This window comes from Lampris incognitus, chromosome 11, assembly GCF_029633865.1.
Source record: "Lampris incognitus isolate fLamInc1 chromosome 11, fLamInc1.hap2, whole genome shotgun sequence".
NCBI classification, from domain to species: domain Eukaryota; kingdom Metazoa; phylum Chordata; class Actinopteri; order Lampriformes; family Lampridae; genus Lampris; species Lampris incognitus.
Window position 1 is genome coordinate 16521745 of NC_079221.1, and position 25534 is coordinate 16547278.

General features: G+C 45.5%; 1 protein-coding gene across 1 annotated transcript in view; it reads right to left on the reverse strand.

Annotated features, from left to right (window-relative positions):
* Positions 1 to 356: 356 nt before the first annotated feature.
* Positions 357 to 25534, reverse strand: part of raph1a (Ras association (RalGDS/AF-6) and pleckstrin homology domains 1a) — a 107213-nt gene continuing 82035 nt past the window's right edge. Inside the window, exons 9-19 of the mRNA XM_056289389.1 lie at positions 21630 to 21707; positions 19936 to 20010; positions 19163 to 19247; positions 13589 to 13710; positions 13042 to 13107; positions 12603 to 12746; positions 11243 to 11353; positions 8817 to 8915; positions 7704 to 7824; positions 7200 to 7330; positions 357 to 3240 (exon numbers count right to left, since the gene is read on the reverse strand). Coding sequence (XP_056145364.1) covers positions 829 to 3240; positions 7200 to 7330; positions 7704 to 7824; positions 8817 to 8915; positions 11243 to 11353; positions 12603 to 12746; positions 13042 to 13107; positions 13589 to 13710; positions 19163 to 19247; positions 19936 to 20010; positions 21630 to 21707 — 3444 coding nt within the window. The 3' untranslated portion in view covers positions 357 to 828. The remainder of the gene's footprint in view (positions 3241 to 7199; positions 7331 to 7703; positions 7825 to 8816; positions 8916 to 11242; positions 11354 to 12602; positions 12747 to 13041; positions 13108 to 13588; positions 13711 to 19162; positions 19248 to 19935; positions 20011 to 21629; positions 21708 to 25534) is intronic.

Here is a 25534-nt window from a genome sequence, read left to right on the forward strand (position 1 = left end):
GATGGCTGCTAATTTAGTAACCCAGATCGACATTTTGATAAGCTTTGAGAATACAAATCCATGTGCAGCCAATGTTCTTCATTCTCCATGCTTCTCATAAACTTAAAATAATAATAATAATATCTTTCAGGTATTAAATAATCTTATATAAAAACACACATAAAAGTTTGAAATAAATGGCATTGCTCCCCTAACTGTGCCCCCCCCCTCAGGTCAATCCCTCTCAAAGTGAACATACACACACACACATTATATATATATATATATATATATATATATATATATATATATATATATATATATATATATATATATATATATATATATTCTATACACATAATTCTGCTCTTTCCCTTCTCTCCTTCCTTCCATCCCCTCACATAAAACTGCTGCTACAGTAACACTGCATTTTTTTCCTTTTCTCCATGCAGTACCAGTTACATTGCAGTGAATCATCTGTTGCTGCTGCCATTCATGTCTTGTCATTAATATTTCTGATGCAAAGCTGAACAGACAGTGTGGAAAAAGCTTGATAGGGCCATTTTCCTGGCTTGCTAGTATACACATATATAGAGATTTTTTAGTCATTTCATTGGATTAAACATGTTTTGGTAATAATGATAATAATAGTGATCATAATAGGAACAATGATAATCTGAGATTAAGAGGGTCAAGGTCTTGCTACTTGCTCCAGTCCAAGGTGGGTTGGATTAGCATGAGAGGAGAGACAGACAGGCAGACGGACAATGTGATTATTTTTTCTTTGTGGGGACGATGAGACCAAATTGGTCAGTTCAAGTCTAGCTCCCCCCCCCCCACCCTTGGTCCCTACCATTCCCCGGTCAGTTTGGTGCTTTGGTCCCGTTTGGGAGGGGCGGGGGGTGGCCCACGCCGCAGCGTTGCATAGCCGGAGATGTTGCCGTGTTTGGCAGAGTGGGAGTGCGTGTGGTGGCGAGAGAGAGTGTGGGAGTGTGCCCGGCCACCCTGCTGCTGCTGCAGAAGCTCAGGGGGAGGTGGTGGGAGGAGAGCCATGTCGTCCATGGTGGCCATGGGCTCTGTCTTGGAGGAAGAAGAGGAAGAGATGAGGCGGGAGGAGGTAAGTGAACCATGGCGGGACACAGATTTCCTCTTCAAGGTGCGGTTCAGGTCCTCCAGGAAGTGCGGCTGTAGGGTCAGGGGAGCAGATGCTGCAGATTTTGGGGATGTGGGCGGGATGGGAGAGGATGAGGAGGAATAGGAGGAAAGGGAGGGAGGAGGGGTCTGGGAGAGAGGAGGTGGAGAGAGGGGCATCATACCCTCGTGCTGCAATGTGTTGCTGCTACGCCTGTTCAACGTTGGTGGAGGCACTGCCCCCTTCTTCAATGAGCCTTGTTTCCACGATGATGAGGCTACCGGCAGTTGTGGAGGCTGTGGCATCTGAGGCTGGGGGTTCACCACAGCAACCCTGGGGGGTTGGTGGAACTCGGAAGGATGTGGGGGAGGGGGGAAGAGCTCCGAGTCACTCGGGGGAGGCGGGAAGTAGTCAGGAGAGGAGTCAATGTGAGGAGGTTGGCAGGGAGGAGGCGGTGGTGGAGGGGAGGGAAAGTCAGCGGGCTGGCGGTGCTGGCCGGTCTGTAATCCCTGGAGTGCCAATGGGAGATTAGCCAGGTTCAGCTTCCCCGGTTTAGGAGGTGCAGCAGGAGGTGCAGAGTCTTTTGAAGGAGAACCCGAAGAGGAGGCTGGGGAAGTGGTGCCAGTTGATGGAGGCTGGCCAAATTTGCTCACCAAGCTCTCAACCTTCTTAGGCCTCTCATCCTGGATCTCGCCTGATGAGTTAGACCGGATGGAGGAGGCCCTCTGAGGGGTTGGAGGAGGACCTCGTTTAGTGGAGCCGGTAGATCCGGTGGAAGAGGTGGAGGGGGATTTCTTGATGGGGGAACCTGTCTTAGAGGAACAGGAGGGAGGAGGAGGAAAGTCTGATAAGGAACTCTCAGGAGGAGGTGGGGGGAATTCTGGGGACTGTGGAGCCACAGCCCCCCCTGGCTGCCATTTTGGTTTGGCCTTGACTGCTGGAGGAGACTGGGGGGCAGGGAATTTTGAACCTTCTATGGAGCTAGACGGAGGGAGAGAGGAAGGGGATACGTTTCCAGGGAACTGGTTGACAATTTGTTTCACCAAAGAGGAGGTGGCGGCAGCGATTGAAGAGGATGAGGAGGAGGAGGAGGGAGGAGAGAGTGGGAGGTTCCTGGAGGAGAGACTGTGCTGCTTCGGAAGCGTAGGAGGGGGCTGATTGGGGGAGTGTCCAGCTGAGAAGCTCTGCTGCTTCCTCATTGGCTCTTGAGCACTTTGGGATGGGGTCGGGGAAACAGGGGAGAGGGCAAGCGGGAGGGAGGAGGGACCTGATGGCTTCCGCGCAGTCTGAGGCGGGAAACCAATGGTAAATGTTTTGGGAGGTGCGGGGGGAGGTGCATGGGGAGAGACAGCCTGGAAAGGCTGCAGTGAAGATGGAGGAGAAAGCTCAAGGGCAGCAGGAGGTGGGGGAGGAGGCGGGGCCATGTCATCCAAAGGTCCAACTGGAGTGAAGTCGTATACCATGTTGGGGAATTTCTGGGCTAGGAAATGTTGGAGGCCCTTATTGGAGAGAGGTTGATAGGAGGTAGGGATGGACTCAAGAAGGGGAGGTGGGGGCAGGCCGTTGGTCTCTGGGCTCTCCGGGGGAGGAGGTGGAAGGTACAAGGACTGCTGTGCCTCCTCCACACCCAATGGGGGAGGTGGGGGAAGGTTTGATGGGCTGGGCGGTCCGAGCTTCAACACAGCCATAGCTGAGCCAGGAGCCGGCATTGATGGAGGAGGTGGGGGAGGAGGAGAGGGTGGGGGAGGAGAGGAGGTGCTGTAGGCAGCAGGGAGGGTGTTGTAGTTAGGCTTGGCTGATTGCGAGGGTGGGACCGGATGCAGGGGTCCCGAGGACAGCGCTCTGGGTTGCGCTGGGCCCTGTGGCTGGTTCTGTAGTCGGGCCAAGGTGCTGTACTTGACATACATGGCAGGAGGTGGCGGCTGATGGGAGGTGTCAGGGGCTGTGGGAGGAGGGGGCGGCGGTGGAGGGGAAGGGGGCGATGGGGAGGACTCTTCGGAGGGGGACAGGCTGTCTGTGTAACTGGTACGGGAGGGAGGGGTCTGAGACTGGGATAGGGGCAGAGGGTGGGAGGGCATGGTTGGAATCTGGACAGGAATGGGTCTACTGATAGGATCTATCTTCATCATCTGAAAAGAGAGGGAGAAACAAGAAAATCAAGGTGAGAGAGAGACAGAAGAGAGGGAGACAGACAAGACACACAGACAGAAAGACAAACTGACAGAGATTATATGGAAACTCAAATCCAAAGACGTTAATGGGTTGCTTGGCCAATTTCTAAAACAACAAAACTATCCAAGGCAGCAGATGTTGGACAAGATGCAGTAAGTCAAACAGCAAACCACTGCACAAAGCATGGAGAGACACAACTCCTGAATCATTAAACCCAACAGCCTCACACAACAAAACATGCTCCAATACTCTCAGTAGGTGGGCTTGATCTCTATTTTGCCTAGCAAAGAATACAGCATATACACCAGATCACACACACACGCGCACACACACGCACACACACACACACACACAGGCCGCAGTTGTGTCTTGTTTTGCATCTGCTGAGAGAGTAGTGGGGTTCTAAACCCCACGCTGGCGTTCTACACTGACTTCTACAACAGTTGTTTGTTAGGACATTCCAGGCTGTTAGCGGGATACTGATGGGGTTAGGACAATGTCTCCGCAGTGCAGCTGCAGCCAATTAAGACGCACACTAAGTTAGGAGTGTCCTGGAACGCCCTGTAAAGAAGGACTGAGCAGGAAAAAAATGTCCCAGTGGAAATTACTTTGGAGGCACCCTGCCTGTAGACATCACAGCTAAATAACAGGTAAGTGGCCAACATTTTACAGCAAAACACTCATTTTCCATTTCTTCCCCCACACACCCCACCTTCATTTAATCTAATCTACTTCTTTGCTGAAGGGGGAAAAATGACTTCCATTGCTCTCCTCCACTCTTCACTTTTCTTATCGCTCCTCCTCTACCACTCGTCACGGACATGATCACCGTAGGTTGATCAACATGTAGACATGAAAAACACCAGACTAAACAGGATGAGGGGTCCTATTTCCCATGTGGCTCAGTCGAGAGGGCACCTTGCAGGGTTCTATTCCCATTAGGTCCAGCTAAAAGACTATAGGAACTTAAAATACCTTAATTCTTAGATGGATGACTACATCCACCTAAGAACAAATGCTATTAGTAAGGTATTTTAAATGGCTGCAGCTGTACCAAAGTCATGTATCTGCATGGTTAACTTCATTAATGTCTACATTCACACCCTGTCCGAACCTCTAGCCCCTCCTCCTGTAGACAAAGGCACCGTCATAAGCCCCTTCACCTTTGACCCCTGGCAGGAGAGGAAAGGGGAGACATGGGAGATGGAGCACACTAGGGAAAGTATGATGACAGGTAGAGACAGGACAGAATTTAAGAGCATAGTATGGATGTTGTAATATTTGTGGATATGAATCCATCAAGTAATCTCTGAAGCGTGTTTAATCAACTGGCTCCATTTGTTAGTCGCACCCGGACGTCTCTGAATCATTGCCTCACTTCGATGAACATAAGTATTTAACACATCATATCCTGTCAGATCAGCTATAACATGATTGGTTACAGGAATACTACATCCACCTTCTTAAAATAAAGTTCCTATGCAACATTACAAAACATCGCCATTAAGTCAATGAATTTCGACTGTCCCAGTAAGTAAACAACATTTCGATATAAGTGCATATTATTCGAAACACTGACAACATGTTATGGCAACAATGTAAACATAACCATGCCATTTCTTTTAGCATGTGATAAACAGGATTATTCAAATGAGGTCTATCCTCCAAGCAAGTAAGATGAACAGGTAAGTAAGTATCTTAATAAACTTCAGATCTTATAATTAGCATGTTCAGTGCAGTTCAAAATGTTACATTCAACAGAACATTCAAGGCAATGTTTGTTTGTTTTTTTCGTTTTTTTTTTTACAAATGTCCATACAGCAGTGATCCATCCACACCCTTTACATTTACAGGTCAAGGATCTTCTTTGGGTTAATCGTGCATCCAAATCTGGTAGTGCATATGCGTGAAGGTGTGTAATGTTCAATGTTGATGATTCTAGTTCTGTGTCATTGTTTGGTTCTGGGGCGGCACGGTGGCACAGTGGTTAGTGCGGTCGCCTCACAGCAAGAAGGTCCTGGGTTCGAGCCCCGGGGTAGTCCAAACTTGGAGGTCGTCCTCTGTGAAGTTTGCATGTTCTCCCCGTGTATGCGTGGGTTTCCTCTGGGTGCTCCGGTTTCCTCCAACAGTCCAAAGACATGTAGGTCAGGTGAATCGGCCATACTAAATTGTCCCTAGGTGTGAATGTGTGTGTCAGCCCTGTGATGGCCTGGCAGCCTGTCCAGGGTGTCTCCCTACCTGCTGCCCAATGACTGCTGGGATAGGCTCCAGCATCCCCACGACCCTCAGAGCAGGATAAGCGGTTTGGATAATGGATGGATGGATAGATGGATGTTTGGTTCTGGTTGTACTTCACAGCTTGTGTGTAGTCTTGTCTTTTGTCTGTAGCAGGTGATGGCAATGCCGACATTGTAGGATCTCTCTGTGCTTGCAGACTCTGTCACAGAGGCAGATTTCCAACGTCCATTTGGCTATTGGACATTGACTGTAGCACCACACGGTAAAGTTGACAGTGATCTTGCACTGAGGTCATAATATTACTTCTGGCTGTGATGGCATTGCACTCTCTTGGCATGCGCAGCCTTTCGACACACAACCAGAGTCTGTAGTTGTTTACCTGTTGTACGAAATACTGATCTCAGTCATCGACTCATTAGCAGCTGGGCTGATGACTTCAGACCGTCAACTAGAGTGTTGCAGTATTCCAACAAGCTGAGGTATGGATCCTTCCTTTCTGCTCTGGCTTTGTTCAGTATCATCTTGGCTGTCTGGACTGTTCTCTTTGCATGACCATTACCCTGTGCACAGTGGGGGCTAGAAGTGGCATGGCCAAACTCCCATGTTTCTGCAAAGCTTCTGAATTCCTTGGAGCTGTAGCAAGGACCATTATCACTCTTTCAGGTATGCCTTGTCTAGCAAATACGGCTTTAATTTTGTGAATGACTGCAGACGAGATAGTGTGATGCAATCTTTCTATCTCAAAGTACCTACTTTATTACTCTACAACCACTACGTGCTTTTCTCCCTCAGACGTGAACAAATCTGTGCCAACGACTTGCCATGTGGCCTCTCAGCAACAGGATGTGAGATCATTGGTTCTTTTGTGTTTGAATAGAATGTCTCTAGCTCTTTGTTTGCTCTTTTCTATCCCCATGTGTCCTGTGTGCATGCGTCTTAGCATTTCTTTTCGTAGTGTGAGTGGAACGATGATCTTCTCACCTTTGAACAGCAAGTCATTGATTTCTGTGATCTCATCTCTGTGATTCCAGTATTCAGCGAAACTGGGTGGATGCTCCTTTCTTGATTCAGGCCAGCCGACCTGAATTACCTCCTTTAACGCAGTGAGCTGTGCATCTTGAGTTGCAGCTGCCTGGACTTTCTGCATTTCTTTCTTCTCTTTGCGAACTAAGTGGACCTGAGAACATTAGCTTGACGTGGTGTCAGAACTTTCCCCACGTGTCCAGTAGGTTCGTCGAATCCCAATCCATCTTGGGGCTTGGAACGCCATGAGAATCCATCTTCTCTTTCTTAGCAGTGAGTGAGATCAGCTGTTTCTGACACCATGTAATATTCATGGATAATAATCCATCAAGTAATCTCTAAAGCATGTTCAATCAACTGATTCCATCTATTAGTCTCACCCAGTCATCTCTGAATCATTGTCCCACTTCCATGAATGTAAATACACAACACGTCATATGCTGTCTGATCAACTGTAACATGATTGGTTACAGGAATGTTACAAATTAGTAACATTTGTAACATTCCTGTAGGACATGTATGGTTGCATTGTGCTATGGTATGTTGTGGAGATGGCATATGTGTGTATGAGTGTGTAAAGGCATGACATTCTAAATGCATTGTGTCTGATTGAGAGCATGTGTGGTGTGTGTGTGTGTGTGTCTGTTTTTTGTACCTCTCCCTGGGTTCCTCTTCTCCAGGCCTCAGAGAAAATGGAGCTAACAACACTCTGAGAGCGGGTATGTCCCGATGATGTCATCTCTGACACACCGCTGTCTGATTGGCTTGAATGGTTGGATTGAGACTCTGGAAATGGTAGGAAGAATGACGGTCAAGTCTGCCTCATCTTATTTTCAAAAACAATTGATTTCCAGCATAAATAAAATACTTTCACCATAAAAGGATATTTCCAATATTTTTTTCAAATTTTTATTCCATTAGATCCTATTGAATGAAAAACCTGGGTAAACACTGTTTCAGCAAGACATGGTAAACATGTCATTGAATAAAACTCAGACCTCCAAAACCAAACACATGACATTTAACCCAAGAGATAAAGGGAGCAGTACAGGAACAGACAGACAGAGAGATAGAGAAAGGCATGCTGAAATTAAGAGAGACAGACAAAAAGATAGCAAAACAGAGAGATACCACAACAGAGGCAGGAAGACAGCTGTACCTGGCAAGCTGGAGGAGCTGGATCCTGACTTGATGGAGGAGGAAGAGAGGGAGGACCAGTCGTATGCTGCCTCAGTTCTCCTCATTGCCTCCTGGAAGTTGATGTACAGCTGTTTCCCATACTGAGACAGGGACAAACAGGAAGCAGTTAGGTGTGGTAAAACCATAACAAGCAGAGAAACAGGAGCTATGTCCAAAACCACTCCCTGTTTGATATATGGTGTGCTTTATTCCCCTTCCTTCATTTTGTGTTTGTAAAATCTTTTTGCTATTTATTGCCATCAAAAATTCCCACACTTGGGGTGTCCGGGTAGCGTAGCGGTCTATTCCATTACCTACCAACACGGGGATCGCCGGTTCGAATCCCCGTGTTACTTCCAGCTTGGTCGGGCGTCCCTACAGACACAATTGGCCGTGTCGGCAGGTGGAAAACCATATGTGGGTATGTGTCCTGGTCGCTGCACTAGCACCTCCTCTGGTCGGTTGGGGTGCCTGTTCGGGGGGGAGGGGAAACTGGGGGGAATAGCGTGATTCTCCCATGCGCTACATCCCCCTGGTGAAACTCCTCACTGTCAGGTGAAAAGAAGCAGCTGGCGACTCCACATGTATTGGAGGAGGCATGTGGTAGTCTGCAGCCCTCCCCGGATCGGCAGAGCGGGTGGGGCAGCAACCAGGTTGGCTTGGAAGAGTCAAGTAATTGGTCAGGTGCAATTGGGGGGGAAAAGGGAGGAAATCCCCCACCCCCCTAAAAAAATTCCCACAATTCAAATTAAAATGTTGTGGCAAATGCATGTATGTACACTACTTTGTTCAAAAGGAGAAAAAAACAAAAACAAAAACAAAACCATGCAGGCCTTGACTTCTTCTCCACTCTGCTTGTGCATTCTTTTCACTGTCAAATATGATGTAACAGGACGAGAAGAAGCTGCAAAATGATGATTCAGTAGTGTCCAAAATCTCCAGTTAGTACTCCCTATTAAGTACCCTACTTAGGGTTTCATATTTCGGGAATAGCGAATGAATCAATGAGTGAATGGTTTTAGACACAGCAAGGGACCCAGCAAACACACTCTTGGAACATTTCAACTTGTTTTACAGCAGCAGAGGATGTTACCTTGGCGATGCGAATACTGTTGATCCATTGGTGGAGGGTTCTGACATCATCACAGCAGAGATACTTGATATACTGGGACTTCTTCTGGATCTGAGGGTGCTTCACACAAAACATATGAATCACATACACTACCGTTCAAAAGTTTGGGATCACATTGAAATGTCCATATTTTTGAAGGAAAAGCACTGTACTTTTCAATGAAGATAACTTTAAACTAGTCTTAACTTTAAAGAAATACACTCTATACATTGCTAATGTGGTAAATGACTATTCTAGCTGCAAATGTCTGGTTTTTGGTGCAATATCTACATAGGTGTATAGAGGCCCATTTCAAGCAACTATCACTCCAGTGTTCTAATGGTACAATGTGTTTGCTCATTGGCTCAGAAGGCTAATTGATGATTAGAAAACCCTTGTGCAATCATGTTCACACATCTGAAAACAGTTTAGCTCATTACAGAAACTACAAAACTGACCTTCCTTTGAGCAGATTGAGTTTCTGGAGCATCACGTTTGTGGGGTCAATTAAACGCTCAAAATGGCCAGAAAAAGAGAACTTTCATCTGAAACTCGACAGTCTATTCTTGTTCTTAGAAATGAAGGCTATTCCATGCGAGAAATTGCTAAGAAATTGAAGATTTCCTACACCGGTGTGTACTACTCCCTTCAGAGGACAGCACAAACAGGCTCTAACCAGAGTAGAAAAAGAAGTGGGAGGCCGCGTTGCACAACTGAGCAAGAAGATAAGTACATTAGAGTCTCTAGTTTGAGAAACAGACGCCTCACAGGTCCCCAACTGGCATCTTCATTAAATAGTACCCGCAAAACACCAGTGTCAACATCTACAGTGAAGAGGCGGCTGCGGGATTCTGGGCTTCAGGGCAGAGTGGCAAAGAAAAAGCCATATCTGAGACTGACCAATAAAAGAAAAAGATTAAGATGGGCAAAAGAACACAGACATTGGACAGAGGAAGACTGGAGAAAAGTGTTGTGGACGGATGAATCCAAGTTTGAGGTGTTTGGATCACAAAGAAGAACGTTTGTGAGACGCAGAACAAATGAAAAGATGCTGGAAGAATGCCTGACGCCATCTGTTAAGCATGGTGGAGGTAATGTGACGGTCTGGGGTTGCTTTGGTGCTGGTAAGGTGGGAGATTTGTACAGGGTAAAAGGGATTCTGAATAAGGAAGGCTATCACTCCATTTTGCAACGCCATGCCATACCCAGTGGACAGCGCTTGATTGGAGCCAATTTCATCCTACAACAGGACAATGACCCTAAACACACCTCCAAATTGTGCAAGAACTATTTAGAGCAGAAGCAGGCAGCTGGTATTCTATCGGTAATGGAGTGGCCAGCGCAGTCACCAGATCTGAACCCCATTGAGCTGTTGTGGGAGCAGCTTGACCGTATGGTACGCAAGAAGTGCCCATCCAACCAATCCAACTTGTGGGAGCTGCTTCGGGAAGCGTGGGGTGCAATTTCTCCAGATTACCTCAACAAATTAACAGCTAGAATGCCAAAGGTCTGCAATGCTGTAATTGCTGCAAATGGAGGATTCTTTGACGAAAGCAAAGTTTGATGTAAAAAAAATCTTATTTCAAATACAAATCATTATTTCTAACCTTGTCAATGTCTTGACTCTATTTTCTATTCATTTCACAACATATGGTGGTGAATAAGTGTGACTTTTCATGGAAAACACAAAATTGTTTGGGTGATCCCAAACTTTTGAACGGTAGTGTATATGTCATATATCTGCCAGGAATGCTGATAAACATAAAATCACGAAACGTGGTAACAGACTACATTATTTTCAGACGAAGTCATTGATGATTTCTTCCTGAGTGCATGACAATGGAGTATATAAATACAGATGTGTGTCGTTTTGTGAGAGATGGCATAAGCATTTATGAAAGTAAGACACATAACATGGTGCAGATAAAACACTCCAGGATTTCATAAAGTAGCTGTTAGTACTGCATCAAGCCGCTAGATGGCACTGTGAGTTGTAATAATCCTAATCCGGGCTATATTAGCCTAGCCATTATCTCAATCCTGTAAAATCTGCAAAATTTAGAGACAGACAATGCCCCCTGGAGTCAGGTTATCTACACAACGTACCTTTAATGGGAGTATCTAACCTTAAACTTAATAAAACATACAGATAGGTTTCACATGAACCATCATTTAGTGGTAATCAGTATTTGTGTATGTGTATTTGTCCTTGAGCACTATGCAGTTGTAACTTGTATGAGTGTGTTAGTGTTTATTTTTATATGTGCGTTTGCTTTACCTTGAGCACTATATAGCAGTTGTTGGTGCATATCTGTTTATCTGTGTGTCATCTGCCTTGAACAGTGTGTAGTAGCAGTACTGTGTGTGTGTGTGTGTGGGGGGGGGGGTCGTGTGTTGGTTTATTTTACCTTGAGCACCATACAATAATCAGTGGGGGCCTTGTACTTGCTCTTGTAGTCCTGACCGTAGTAAACATTAACGTGATCCAACTGAAGAAAACACACCAAGTCCCTGGACGCCTGGACAAACGCACAAATACAGATAGCGAGCGAGAGAGAGACAGGGAATGAAAAGAGAGAAGGTAAGGGGCAGATGAAGTGATTCATTTAAATTAAAATATGCGTGCAGATTTTAATGCCTCCTAGTAGGCATGTTTGATAGCCTCAGAAACATTAAAAGGTCCCCAGCAGTTTGATACCAGCAAAGTCTACAGAGAGACAGAGAAACAGAAAGAGGTTAGGGAGAGAAAACAGAGGCAGATGGACAAGAATTGGCTGGGGACACTAGCTGAAAATTTGTGTGTCTGTATGTTTGTGTGTGCTTTTGCAGGACTGTAACTCTATGTCACTAGTCCTTTAGTGTGACATGTGTGTTTATGTGCATATGTATATGTATGTGTGTGTGTGTGTGTGTGTGTGTGTGTGTGTGTGTGTGTGTGTGTGTGTGTGTGTGTGTGTGTGTGTGTGTGTGTGTGTGTGTGTGTGTGTGTGTGTGTGTGTGTGTGGACAGTAAAAGCTAGACATAATGTGTAAAATGGAACAGAAAAGACTGTTATACACCTATAATCAGGAAATGTGAAGTAAGCTATTAAGACTTTGGGCTGAAATTAGACTTTTTAAATCACAAGTATTGGGACTATAAGTTTAAATTGAAAAAAATTTTTTCTTTTTTTTTGTGGATTTTCCCCTCCTTTTTCTCCCCAATTGTATCTGGCCAATTACCCCACTCTTCCGAGCCATGCTGGTTGCCGATCCGGGGAGGGCTGCAGACCACCACATGCCTCCTCCGATACATGTGGAGTCACCAGCCATTTCTTTTCACCTGACAGTGAGGAGTTTCACCAGGGGGACGTAGCGCGTGGGAGGATCACGCTATTCCCCCCAGTTCCCCCTCCCCCCTGAACAGGTGCCCCAACCGACCAGAGGAGGCACCAGTGCGGCGACCAGGACACATACCCACATCCGGCTTCCCACCCGCAGACACGGCCAATCATGTCTGTAGGGATGCTCGACCAAGCCAGAGGTAACCCGGGGATTCGAACCAACAATCCCCATGTTGGTAGGTAACGGAACAGACCGCTATGCTACCCAGACGCCCCAAATCCCAAATTGAAATTTTAAAGTCAGAGTATTGGGACAGTGAGGCAAAACAGATTTTTTTTCCAAAGCTGGAATATTAGGGAAATTATTGATCTAAAATTGGTGTTGATTCTTAAGTATTGGGACAAAAAGTCAGTCAGTAAAATGGAAACACACACAGTTAACAGACCTTGGCTTTGCCCTTGGGGACATAATAAATCCCTGAGGCACGGAGCAAGAAGTAGCGCTTCTTCCAGGACTTCTTCCCATCCTCCTTCAACCATAAGACTCCCTCCATCTCTGGGACAGACACAGAGCTACCACAGAAACACTCCTGGAAGGATGGTGTGGGGGGGGGACAGGGAGACAGGCAGACAGACAGACAGAGTTATTAAGGGAGAGGAGACAAGAAGGGGCTCGAAAAGACAGAACAGATAGTTAGAGAAACAGAAAAAAGAGAGGGGCAGGGGAAGAAAGTCTATTTTACTCAACGCAAAGTGTAAATGGTCAAATAAATAAAAAGCAAACGTCATATGATTCGTAAAACAGCTTTACTTGAAAAGCTAAAGCGAGTGAACTTCACTTTGAAAAGGATCCATGTTAGTCCCCCCTAAGAGTTGCTTTCTTACCTCCAACAGAGCCTCTTTATTCCTGTCTGCCATCTCACATGTCTCCTTCCGCCCCAGCAAATAGTTCTATAGTGAAGGAGAGACAGAGAGAGAGAGACAGACAGACAGAGAGAAACGGGAAGAGAGAAGGAGACAGTAAACGACAGACAGACAGGCCAACAGAAAGACAGATGGATAAATGTGAATGAATGTGCATGCTTACGTGTGTCGAAATTGCAGAAAAGCATGTGTGTGTGTGTGTGTGTGTGTGTGTGTGTGTGTGTGTGTGTGTGTGTGTGTGTGTGTGTGTGTGTGTGTGTGTGTGTGTGTGTGTGTGTGTGTGTGTGTGTGTGTGTGTTTTTGAATGGGTGAAGACCTGAGTGGCTGTATGAGATTGGTGCACCTACTATCTCCTAATACCCCAAGACCAGTCAATTATTCATGTATTCACCATTTACCACACACTGACCTAGTTATTTCAAGGACACACTGTGTGCATGTGTTTGTAAGTATATGTGTTCAATACCGGATGAATGTTGTAGTGTGTGTGTTTGTGTGTGTGTGGTACCTGTGGGTTCTTGAACAAGGCGTACTTCTCAATGCGTTCTATGAACATAAGACGGTTCTGACTGTCCCTGGTCCAGTTCAGAAGGTTCTCCACCAAGTTCTCATGGTCCTCAAAGATCCGCTCTAGAGCAAGAGAGAGAGAGAGAGACAGAGAGAGGGAGAGAGAGAGAGAGGGAGAGCGAGCGAGAGAGGGGGAGACAGAGAGAGAGAGAGAGAGAGAGAGAGAGAGAGAGAGAGAGAGAGAGAGAGAGAGAGAGAGAGAGAGAGAGAGAGAGGGAGAGCGAGCGAGAGAGAAAGAGAGAGAGAGAGGGAGAGAGCGAGCGAGCGAGCGAGAGAGAGACAGAGAGAGAGAGAAACTAAATTAGAATTATTTTTCAAAAGACTGTATTGTCAACCTGCTGACATACACTGTTATAGACACAAACAGGTACAAACACATCTTTGAAAAAAAAACCCTCACACATATCAGATTCACTTTGTATTTTTCGGAATCGGTTGTTTAGATTAATCTGTCAGATTAGACTGGGCAGCACATCCATTATGATGATGAGCAATCTACTGCATTCAACTGCCTCCAATCTTAATCTAGGATTATTGTCTGGCAGTATGCTGTTGCGTCACAGCAAGAGGGCTCTGGGTCCAATCCCAGCCCTTAATGGGTGAAGTCTGTATGTTCTTCCTCTGTTCGCCTAAGTTTCCTCTGTATACTACGGCGGCTCTGAAGTGCAAAACGCAAAAACAAAACCTTTCGGCCCTGAGGTGCAGATGCAACATACAAAAACACTGTTTCGCACTTCTGGACTACTGGTTTTCGTTTTTGTATGTATGTATGTATGAAAGGGATGGATATATACGTATATATATATATCCCCCGAAACCATCAATGGTGTTATGAGTGCTCAACTAATGAGGAGCAGAATATCATATATATATATATATATATATATATATATATATATATATATATATATATATATATATATATATATATATACATAAAATGCAATGCATTTAAGTTTTTTCCTACATTTATCTTTACACACACACATATATATATATAGAAATATATAGGGGCAGCTGATGAGTGCGCGACACACAACATAAGCTTGTACTGCTATGTATTAAACGTTATTTTCCGACATCTTGATGATATTTTATATATATATAGACAGACAGATGTTCAAATCGATGTCTGTAAAGACATATGTTTAGATATTTAGAGAGGGATAGCTTGATGTCTAAAGGGTAATAATGCTGGTAGTGGCTAAAGTAGGATTTTGTTTAAAGCACTGCAACATCTGTTAGCAGCCTTTACATCTGTATATACAGAACACTTCACAGCTGCTTGTGTGTGTGTGTGTGTGTGTGTGTGTGTGTGTGTGTGTGTGTGTGTGGCATATATGCAACACTGGCATTTCACAAGTAAGGGGACTTTCACAAGTAAGGGTCTGATGAATAAACTTCTGTTCCTCAGTTTTACGGTGTTCACCACAGGAGAAACCGAGGCCACTTGTCATCCGTGGCGCCAGACAGTTGGGAGAACAAAAAGGGTTAATGAATTTGGCCAATATGTCTACAATATGAATCTGTCATGTTCATACAAAGACTTTGCTTGTTCTGTCATCTTGTCTGTCCAGATGGGCAAAGCCCTGGTGTCCGTATGTCTATCCAGCTTGTCTTCCCTTGTCTAGTTCACAGACATGACTGTTAAACAGCACTAAGTCCTCCTGTCAGTCAGTCTGTTTGTCTGCCTAAAGACCAGACCAGACCAGACCAGACCAGACCAGACCAGACCAGACCAGACCAGAGGTTCATCTGTTAGTGTGTCTGGGCATCAGGACTGCTGTAGGTCTCCACACAGTATTTCACACATTCAGTGGGGACCGAACGGCTAGTAGCGATCTACTGGCCTCATTTTCCCTCTCCCTCCTTCAATGTGTCTCTGTCCGTCTTTCCCCCCCCACCCCCGTCTCAATGGCTTTCCAATGTTGTCCTTGGAGGAATAAAACGGTCACAGATATTTTACAGTCTGGTCAACATGAGTTTTTGGACAACTGCGTCAACCCAACACACAATAATTTACACCCTTTACAAGTGGTTTACTCAGGGCGCCTTTGACTGACTACAAGCCTACGGCCCCGTAGTGGTACACACAGCCTTCCTTCTACCGACTAATAACTTACCATCGTACAGGGGTTCAAACATCCACCCTTACATTACAAGGTCTTATCAATATTTAGGAAAAATGGGGCATTCAGGTGGCGTGGCGGTCTATTCCATTGCCTTCCAACACGGAGATCGCTGGTTCGAATCCCCATTTTACCTCCGGCTTGGTCGGGCATCCCTACAGACACAATTGGCCGTGTCTGCGGGTGGGAAGCCGGATGTGGGTATGTGTCCTGGTCGCTGCACTAGCGCCTCCTCTGGTCAGTTGGGGCGTCTGTTCAGGGGGGAGGGGGAACTGGGGGGAATAGCGTGATCCTCCCACGTGGTAGGTCCCCCTGGTGAAAAGAGGCGGCTGGCGACTCCACATGTATCGAAGGAGGCATGTGGTAGTCCGCAGCCCTTCCTCCCCGGATTGCCAGAGTGGGTGGAGCAGCAACCAGGACAGCTTGGAAGAGTGGGGTAATTGGCCAAGTACAATTGGGGAGAAAAATGGAAAAATAAAAAATAGGAGCAACACGAGGCAATGCTTTCATACAGAAAGCAATTTAAGCCAATTGTATCCCCAAATAATGCCAGGACCCATCTGGAGCCTCTGCGAGCTCATTCAAAGCACCCCCAGGCTTTCAAATCCTCGTCTGACACACCCTGCGAGTGTTTTGGTATACACAAAGAAAGGTGTGGGTTTAAGTTAAATACGACACAGGGAGCGACATGCCAGTCTCTGTTGCTTCCTCTGTTTCTCTCACCTTCGCCCTCTCTCACTCTCCTCTCGCTGATCTTTACCTCTTCCCTTCTCTAGGAAATGCATGACAGGAGCGACTGGGTTCTGACCTCCCCATTTTCCTTCTCTTGCTTTCCATTCTTTTCTCTTTTCCTCTTTCATAACCTTATCAGGTCAGCCATTCACTAGAAGCCCTGAAGATGTGGGTTAGATCACACGCATCACTGCTCCAGACCTACATAAAGCATGTGTGTGTGTGTGTGTGTGTGTGTGTGTGTGTGTGTGTGTGTGTGTGTGTGTGTGTGTGTGTGTGTGTGTGTGTGTCTGAGAGAGCGACTGTCAGAGAATGTTAAATGGAGCTGAAGCTTGTAGTATAGTGTCACACTGATGAACAGCCCCATAACTGTGTGTGTGTGTGTGTGTGTGTGTGTATGTGTGTGTGTGTTAGCGCTAACAGGACTGTTCAGTGGTCACCCTTTTCTCCGGAAGAAAGTCAATGTTGTTTGATACTTGTTTAAGGCTAGTAGTATCTAATATCAGTGTGTTAGAAAGACCATGTTAAAAAAATACCCACACACACACACACACACAAACACACACACGCCGACACACTCAAGTGCAGTATGCAACCAATCTGAAATACATACACAAAAAAACACAAGACACAGTTCTCACTGGGGCTAGCATAGAGAACCAGTTCTGACTCGGGAACAATTTCCAAGAACCAGATTTGAGTTCTGAAGCCACTCTTCCTTCCGTTTTGAATGCATTTATCGATAAAAAAAGTCTACAAAAATATTTAGTTAACTTGCAAGAGCTATTGACCCTCTAATGTCTTCATTAGTGGTTAGGCTACTCCACAAGTCAGCACAGCATGTAGACTGGGCAGAGTTCAGCGCTCTGACGTGTGGCTTCCTTCATCAAACTAGAACCTCCAAGGCCATCATGTTGACCGTTTTGGATTTTCAAAGTTCAATAACTTTGTGGAAAAAAAAAAGACGATACAGACCTGCTGCTCCCTGAATGCTCCTAACATTGTCTATAGTTGCATTAAAACGAGTTTTAGATCAATCGCACCAACAAAAAACAAAAACAAAAAAAAGTTATGGTAAGATCTACCTAACACGACCATGACCGGTCAAAATGACCGCACATAATTTGTGCGTCATGTCACTATTTATGACGTGTGTTGGTCGCATCATTTCCTTCGTGAAGTTCATTGCTCTGACCTAGAAACACACTAGTGTTCTCCAGTGCAGAGAAAGTCTCAAGTTGATTTTTGATTATGTCCAACATGTCTGGTCACAGACGCCGTTACAGACGCACCATGACGACCACCGAGGCATTGCAGCGTTTACAGGTGTTGGACAGCAGCCATTTTAAATAGTTTAAAAATATTATTACATTTGTTAAAATGCTAATTTTGGTATCAGTCATTTCCTAACAGACATACTAACATATGTAATGCATTCATATCTCAACTGGGTATTATCTTGACAGAATATAGTTTCCATGGACGTTCTAGTAGTTTTTCAGTTCCGGTCACTGTTTGGGACCGTTTCAATATTTATTTTCATTCTTTTTTACATTTCACATTTTATAGGCCTTGTTAAATTTGTCAGATTAGCAATATGTGTTTTCCGTTTTCTTTTCCAGGTAATATTTTGCCTTCGGAACAGTCCAAGACTGTTCCGATGGCATTTGGGCACTGCTTGGCATCCTGTGCATCATATTCTTCATAAAATTTACAAGTCAATTATAATTCTGTTTATCCTCTTTCAATGTTGTATTGTGTAAATTGTGTTAACACAACATCCATTGCACGTTGTCTGTCTTGGGAGAGAGATCCCTCCTCTGTTACGCTCCCTGAGGTTTCTTCCTATTTTTTCTCCCAGTTAAAGGTTTTTTTTAGGGAGTTGTTCCTTATCCGATGCGATGGTCTAAGGACAGGATGTTGTGTTGCTGTTAAGCCCACAGAGGCAAATTTGTAATTTGTGATATTGGGCTATACAAATAAAATTGATTTGATTTAATATTTTAAATTTTAAATGTTGCTATTAAAGTTTGACCATGTCTCTCTGAAGTTTAAATTGTTTAAAAATAGTATGATAGTTGTTAAAATGGTAACTTTGGTGTCAGTCATTTCCTAACAGACGTACTAACATATGTAATGCATTAATATCTCAACTGGGTATTTATCTTGACAGAATATAGAGATTAAAAACCGGCGGCCATTTTGACCGCCCATGGTGGTTTTAGGTAAGAGTGAAATCCCGGTGGTTCTAGTGAAACTGGTCATAACTGCAGTGATTTCAGTAAAATAACACCGGGCATGAAAGGAGGCTGCATCTCCAGTAGGGTGAACTTCAGACAAATATGACCCCCCTCCAGTTCATCCCAGAGAGCTCCTGAATCAGAATCCAATAACAACTGGTTCTGATTGAAGTACCCACACACACACGCACACACGCGCACACACGCGCACACACACACACACACACACACACACACAGGACTGTAGTGGGTAATCGCTGTGGTATTATAAAATGGGACCAAGTTCTGATGTAAATCTAGAGCAGAGGTTCAACCACCAGTGGCGTGGACACACTTTCACACTCACTCTGGATGCATGCCCATGATGAATTACCGGATTAAACAATTTGTGAGTGTGAGTGTGTGTGCTCCTACCCATCTGCAGCTCACTGATGGTTTCGACCAAGGACCAGTCCGGACTGTACCCACAGTGAGATTTGTCCAGGAGACTGTCGAGGACCTGAGGAGCATGACACGTTGGTCAGTGATGCACAGCAAGGGCAGGGCAGTGTAATGTGTAAGAATGTCAGAGACAATATACTGCTATTACTACTATATTTAGTATTACTGCTACAGCAACTACTACTGCTGCTGCTACAACCAATACTACTACAGCTACTTACACAAGTAGTAGTAAAACCACTGCAGCTAATAATGTTAAAACTTCAAGAAATATACAATAATAACACAGGATAAGGTGTTAAAATAGCAAAAACCTAATATCGATACGATAACTGCTATCATTGCTGAAGGAATTATTACTGCCACTACTGTAAAACTAAATAAAATTTGCAGATTTGCTAACTTCTACTGATAGAACTAGTAATAAAGTAATATAATATATTAATATTATATAATATTATATCCCGCCTGCCACCCAATGACTGCTGGGATAGGCTCCAGCATCCCACGACCCCAGTTGGGATGAGCGGTTTGGATAATGGATGGATGGATAATATTATATATTATAATAATTACCTATTATTATATGTTATATGTTATTATAATATAATATGTCTGGTTTGTGAGAGTTGTAAGTTGTAAATGCACTGTAAGCTATGTTTGGAGTGATGGGATGAAAGAATCATTCCCACATGGTTCTAGAAAAGTGCATATATAAATATAGTTATTATTTTTATTATTATTACCTGTCTGACAGTCTGTCTCTCATCAACCATCATGGTTTTTGAGCTCTCATCTGACAGATGGACACGGATCACCAACTAGAGAAAGAGAGGGGGGAGTTACTGTGTGTGTGTGTGTGTGTGTGTGTGTGTGTGTGTGTGTGTGTGTGTGTGTAAACTTATAACAGTGGGATCAGCACACAGGCAGCAACCATTTTGTAAAAGAAAATTGAAAAAATACATAAAACAGATTAAAATATAATCTAGTTCTCTCTCTCTCACACACACACACACACACACACACACACACACACACACACACACACACACACACAACTTTTCTCCAGATGTACCAAGATTTTCTCAGGCTTCATGCTGGCAGCTTGCTTCTCGTGAACACACATGCATGTGTGCATGTGTGTGTGTGTGCGCGCGCGCGGGCACACACACACACACACACACACACACACACACACACACACACACACACACACACACACACACACACACGCACGCACGCACGCACACACACACACACACACACACACACACACACACGCACACACGCACGCACGCACGCACGCACGCACGCACGCACACACACACACACACATACACGTGCTGGAGGGAGGGGAACAGAGGGCTTTCCTCTCCACTGCCAGTTGGCAGCATTATACAAGATGGCTGGTAGTGGACAGTAATAGTAATAGTCTGTCTTTCCCTTTCTGTCTCCTACTTCAGGTATTTTTGATACAGTGGATCATATTTTTACATCAATAGCTCCAGCTACACCTCTCTGATCTGACAGACACATGAGTCCAGTAGAAACACTGAAAGCAGTGAGCGGGTCAGCTTACAACAGCTTCTAAGACTGCCATCTCTTTTTTAGGTCAGCTAGCACGTGGAGACTATCTCTCCTTTTCTCACCGTCTCTCCCTCGCTCTCTCACCTTCTCTCTCTCTCTCTCTCTCTCTCTCTCTCTCTCTCTCTCTCTCTCTCTCTCTCTCTCTCTCTCTCACCATGTCTCTCTCTCCCTCTTTCTCACCGTTGCTCTCTCACCTTCTCTCTCTCCCCCTCTTTCTCACCATCTCCCCGGCTCCCTCTCTCTCCCCTCCCTCTCTCTCTCTCTCTCTCTCTCTCTCTCTCTCTCTCTCTCCCCTCCCTCTCTCTCTCTCTCTCTCTCTCTCTCTCTCTCTCTCTCTCTCTCTCTCTCTCTCTCTCTCTCTCTCTCTCAGTAAGAGAGCCAGGTTCTTTGATAATCCAGTCACCGGGATTTGGGCTTAACTTGAGATGGGTGGGTCATTAAGTTGAGTGCCATGTGTGTGTGTGCGTGCGCGTGCACGTGAGCGTGTGTGTGTGTGTGGGACATGTGTCCAGTGGTCTCTAGTCCAGTGGTTGTGTGCCCTCCCTCCTGCACCCAAGTCGCTGGTTATCTGGGTCAGGTCACTGTTACACCGAACACTGAAAACAGCTGTGGTCAACAACACACTCACGGTATACAGCAGCACACACACACACAATTCAGTTTTACCCACATGCAACACCATGCCAACCAACATACTGTCTCATGTATCAATGGCTTCTCTCTCATTTCATTTCTCTCCCTCCCTCCCTCCCTCACACACACACACACACACACACACACACACACACACACACACACTCCTGGCAGTGGGTGTCAGATATTGTAAGCCTGTGTGTGTTTGTGCCCGGCTCACCTTTTTCACCTGGGCTTCTTTGATCTTCTCCAAGGCCACTCGGATCTTCTCGGCTTTCACCTTGGCAGCCTGCTCTTCCTAAATACACACACACACACACACACAGAAGCAAGCACACATACAACAGTCAGTACGATCAGCAGTACATATAGAAACATCTCCACACACACACACACACACACACACACACACACACACACACACACACACACAAGCAAAGCAAAACGTGTGTGAGGTGGCGACCTGAACACTGCACTGTACATGTAGTGTTTCCTGCTCGGAGCCAGACACAGTAGGACACCACAGTATTCTGTATCCGTCTGAAACCCCCTGAACAGGGCCGTAACTTATCCCCACACCTCCTCTCCTGCTCACCAACCTGGTTTCTCCAGCAGGAGGTCATCCTGGCTACTCCCTCCTCTTCTCTAACAGTCAGTACTTCTGTGTCCGGTCAGTGGTCGCTTCGCTACCAAACTAGTTAATGTCTTGAGAGTGACAACTCTTGAGATGTCCCCGTGGTTCAGAACAAGAAAAAAAAAGGAAAAAAAAATATATCTATATATAAAGGTTGCTTTCAAAAATCAGTATTCCCTGGAAAAAAAAACACAAACCCCAAAACATTCACTCAGGGGGTTAATCCAAGGAAGATAGTCCTGGCTTTCACTCATTCCAGAACAAACGTCCCAGGAATGACTGAAGATGGCCGTTAACGCAAAATCACAGCATCTCTTCTTCCGCTCTCGTTCTCTCGCTCCGTGGATGTGTTTCTCCTGGGGTAGAGTGGATTAGCTGGGGACGCTATATGTTGGATGCCGGAAGCCTGTTTTTGACAGAGGATTATCCATTTGCAATTTTCTCCTTTATAGACAAAAACACGCTGAAGGAAAATGCATCATATGTCGGCAAGCTGTGTTGCTCTGCAGCCTTGCACACACACTCTTAAAGCTGTTTTGTTATGGTGTGTGTGTGTGTGTGTGTGTGTGTGTGTGTGTGTGTGTGCCAAGACAGGGGAAAGCAAGATGAGGAAGAGAAGACAGTCCTCAGAAAGACAGAGAGAGCGAGCGAGCGAGTAAGAAAACAGTAAAATAAATAAATAAATAAATTCCCTAAAAATGACCGGGATCCTTTGCTATGATGCAAGACGACTGAATTCCAGAAAATAATCTACGGGTCTAAGCTTCTCTTTCAAACACAACCCAGCAAAGTCAAGTTTGAACCACACACACACATATTGTCCTCTTGAGCAGCAGTCCTCACAAAACGATGGATTTGCGATCAAACGGTTGGGCGAAAACGTGCATGGGACTAGCAGCAAACCCTGCAGTCGAAAACTTGGTCATCATCGTGAATTTGACTAATTCAACTGACATGAGCAGGATCAGCTGAAAAAAAATCGAAGCAACAACAAAACGGTGTGCGATGATAAAATCCGACGGCAAGCCACAAATAATCCAACGATCTTGAAAAAGCAGCCAGCTGAGTGATAAAACTAAGAAGAGAGAGAGAGATGGGAAGATATGGGCACCAAGGGGGACTGTGCAGAGCCAGGTGGAGGGAGAACAGAGACGGTGCTCGACCCGAATGAACGCCTGAAAAGATGCCCGAATTGCCAGCTGTCTGCCTGGCTGTCTGGATCACTTACTGGCTGGCTGGTTAGTCGTCTGACTGACTGACTGGCAGGCAAGTCGGAGAACGAGATGGTACCTTTCCCCCCTTCCCCTGGCCGAGGCAGAGAGAATGGCAGGGAGAGGAGAGGAACGACGGAGAGATGCAGGGTGGAGGAGGGGCTTTGATGCTATGCCAACACGCATGCAGAGGCACTGATCTCTTTATCTCAAGCTCCTCTTACCCTCCCTCTCTCTCTCTCCCTCTTCGTTTTCCCTCTCTGTACCTATTCCGCACAGGCAAACAGTCTTGTTTTTTTCTTCTTCAGTTCCCATTGTTTTTCCCGAAACTTTAAGCCCCCTCTGTCTGCGAGCCACTCTGTCTGTTGATTCATCTCCTATTTCATCTCGGTTTCTCTCTCAGTCTGTTGTTTCTCTCTCTCCTTTCCTCTCTGGAGCAGGCATAACATGGGCTCACGGGGAACCTGGACGCCTCTCTGTGTGTTTGGGGAGGAGGGGGGTTGTTGTGCGGTATCGACATCAGACAGTGAAATGTTGTCCGTTGATATGTTTCCCTGTGTGCGTGTGATTGTTGAATTATGTAGACGGCTGTAACTTTGACTTGAATTAACTGGAGTGAAATCAAAAAGGTTTTTTTTTCTTCTATTTTTTCTGTTGTTTGCAGTCAGATTTAGGGTAAAACTGGGCCTCGCAAGAGCTCTGTAGAGAGCTGTATGTGTGTGTGTGTGTGTGTGTGTGTGTGTGTGTGTGTGTGTGTGTGTGTGTGTGTGTGTGTGTGTGTGTGTGTGTGTATGCATAGATGTGTGCCTAAAGGGGCTGCTCCACTTAAGCCAATAAGCTTATGCTCCCAACACACCCCTACACACACCAACACCAGCCCCTCCCTCTTAACACCGTAACCCAGGGGGTCCATAGACCGAACAAGCGAAAGGGCAGAATAAGCAGATAATGATGGGGGGAGAGGGGGAGGGGCGGAAGGGGAAGAAGAGATTAGGAGCCAATCTCCTTATCAACACCCCGAAAATGACTCCCTACCCCCTCAACACGCACACTACGCTACGCCATAGTCCCAAAACTCGACATTGCCTTAGCAACAGCGGCAGACGAGCCTAAGCTCTTAAACAGCTCCAGAATGACTAACCTCTGTCCTGCTGGCTTCTCTGGCTAGCATGCCGGCCTGCACAATAGCTAAGGCTGACCGAAGATGAAGAATGACTGGAATGATATGAGTTAGCAAATAAGATCTGACATATAGATGCAAAGGGGAAAAAAAAGAATTACTTAGTAGACATCCATCACTTATATGTTATTTCATGTTAGCAATTAAAGAAGGGTCTACACACAAGGGTAAAAAGTTAAAGAAAGATTATGAACATGCTATTGTTTATAATCATATTTAACTACAAATTTAAAGTAGGTGAGTAGTAGATGATCGAATTTAAAGGCTGCCCGGGTAGCGTAGCGGTCTATTCCGTTGCCTACCAACACAGGGATCAGCGGTTTGAATCCCCGTGTTACCTCCGGCTTGCTCAGGCGTCCCTACATTCTTAATTGGCCGTGTCTGGGAAGCCGGATGTGGGTATGTGCCCTGGTCACTGCACTAGCGCCTCCTCTGGTCAGTCGGGGCGCCTATTCAGGGAAACTGGGGGGAACAGCGTGATCCTCCCACGAGCTAAGTCCCCCTGGTGAAATTCCTCACTGTCAGGTGAAAAAAAGCGGCTGGCGACTCCACGTGTATCGGAGGAGGCATGTGGTAGTCTGCAGCCCTCCCCGGATCGGCAGAGGGGGTGGAGCAGCGACTGGGGCAGCTTGGAAAATAGGGTAATTGGCCAAGTAAAACTGGGGAGAAAAATCCCAAAAAGAAAAAAAAAATTAACTAAGTAATATTATCTTTTAAAACAAGTCCTTTCAGTTAGCAATACTGCCTATTACTGTGTGCATGACTGTAACTAATACATAATACATAACATGCCTAAGGCAGCTGAGTAATAGACCATCATCACAATCATCACCACCACCATCACCACCAGCTATCCTTTGAACACAGGAAATACACTTTCACTAGCGTGTTAAAAGACCCTTCCACGAACAACATGAGCTCCACTCCCAGTGCAGCTCAATGGGTGCAGAATGGCACTCACGCTATTAAGGTTGCGGTATCTTCCTCCAGTAAGACCTTCCACAATTAACATGCACCTTTGGGGGGGTCTACGGATAAAAGCAGCCCCCGAATACACCTTGCTAATGACTATATAATGTCTAATTGCACCCCAGCACAAC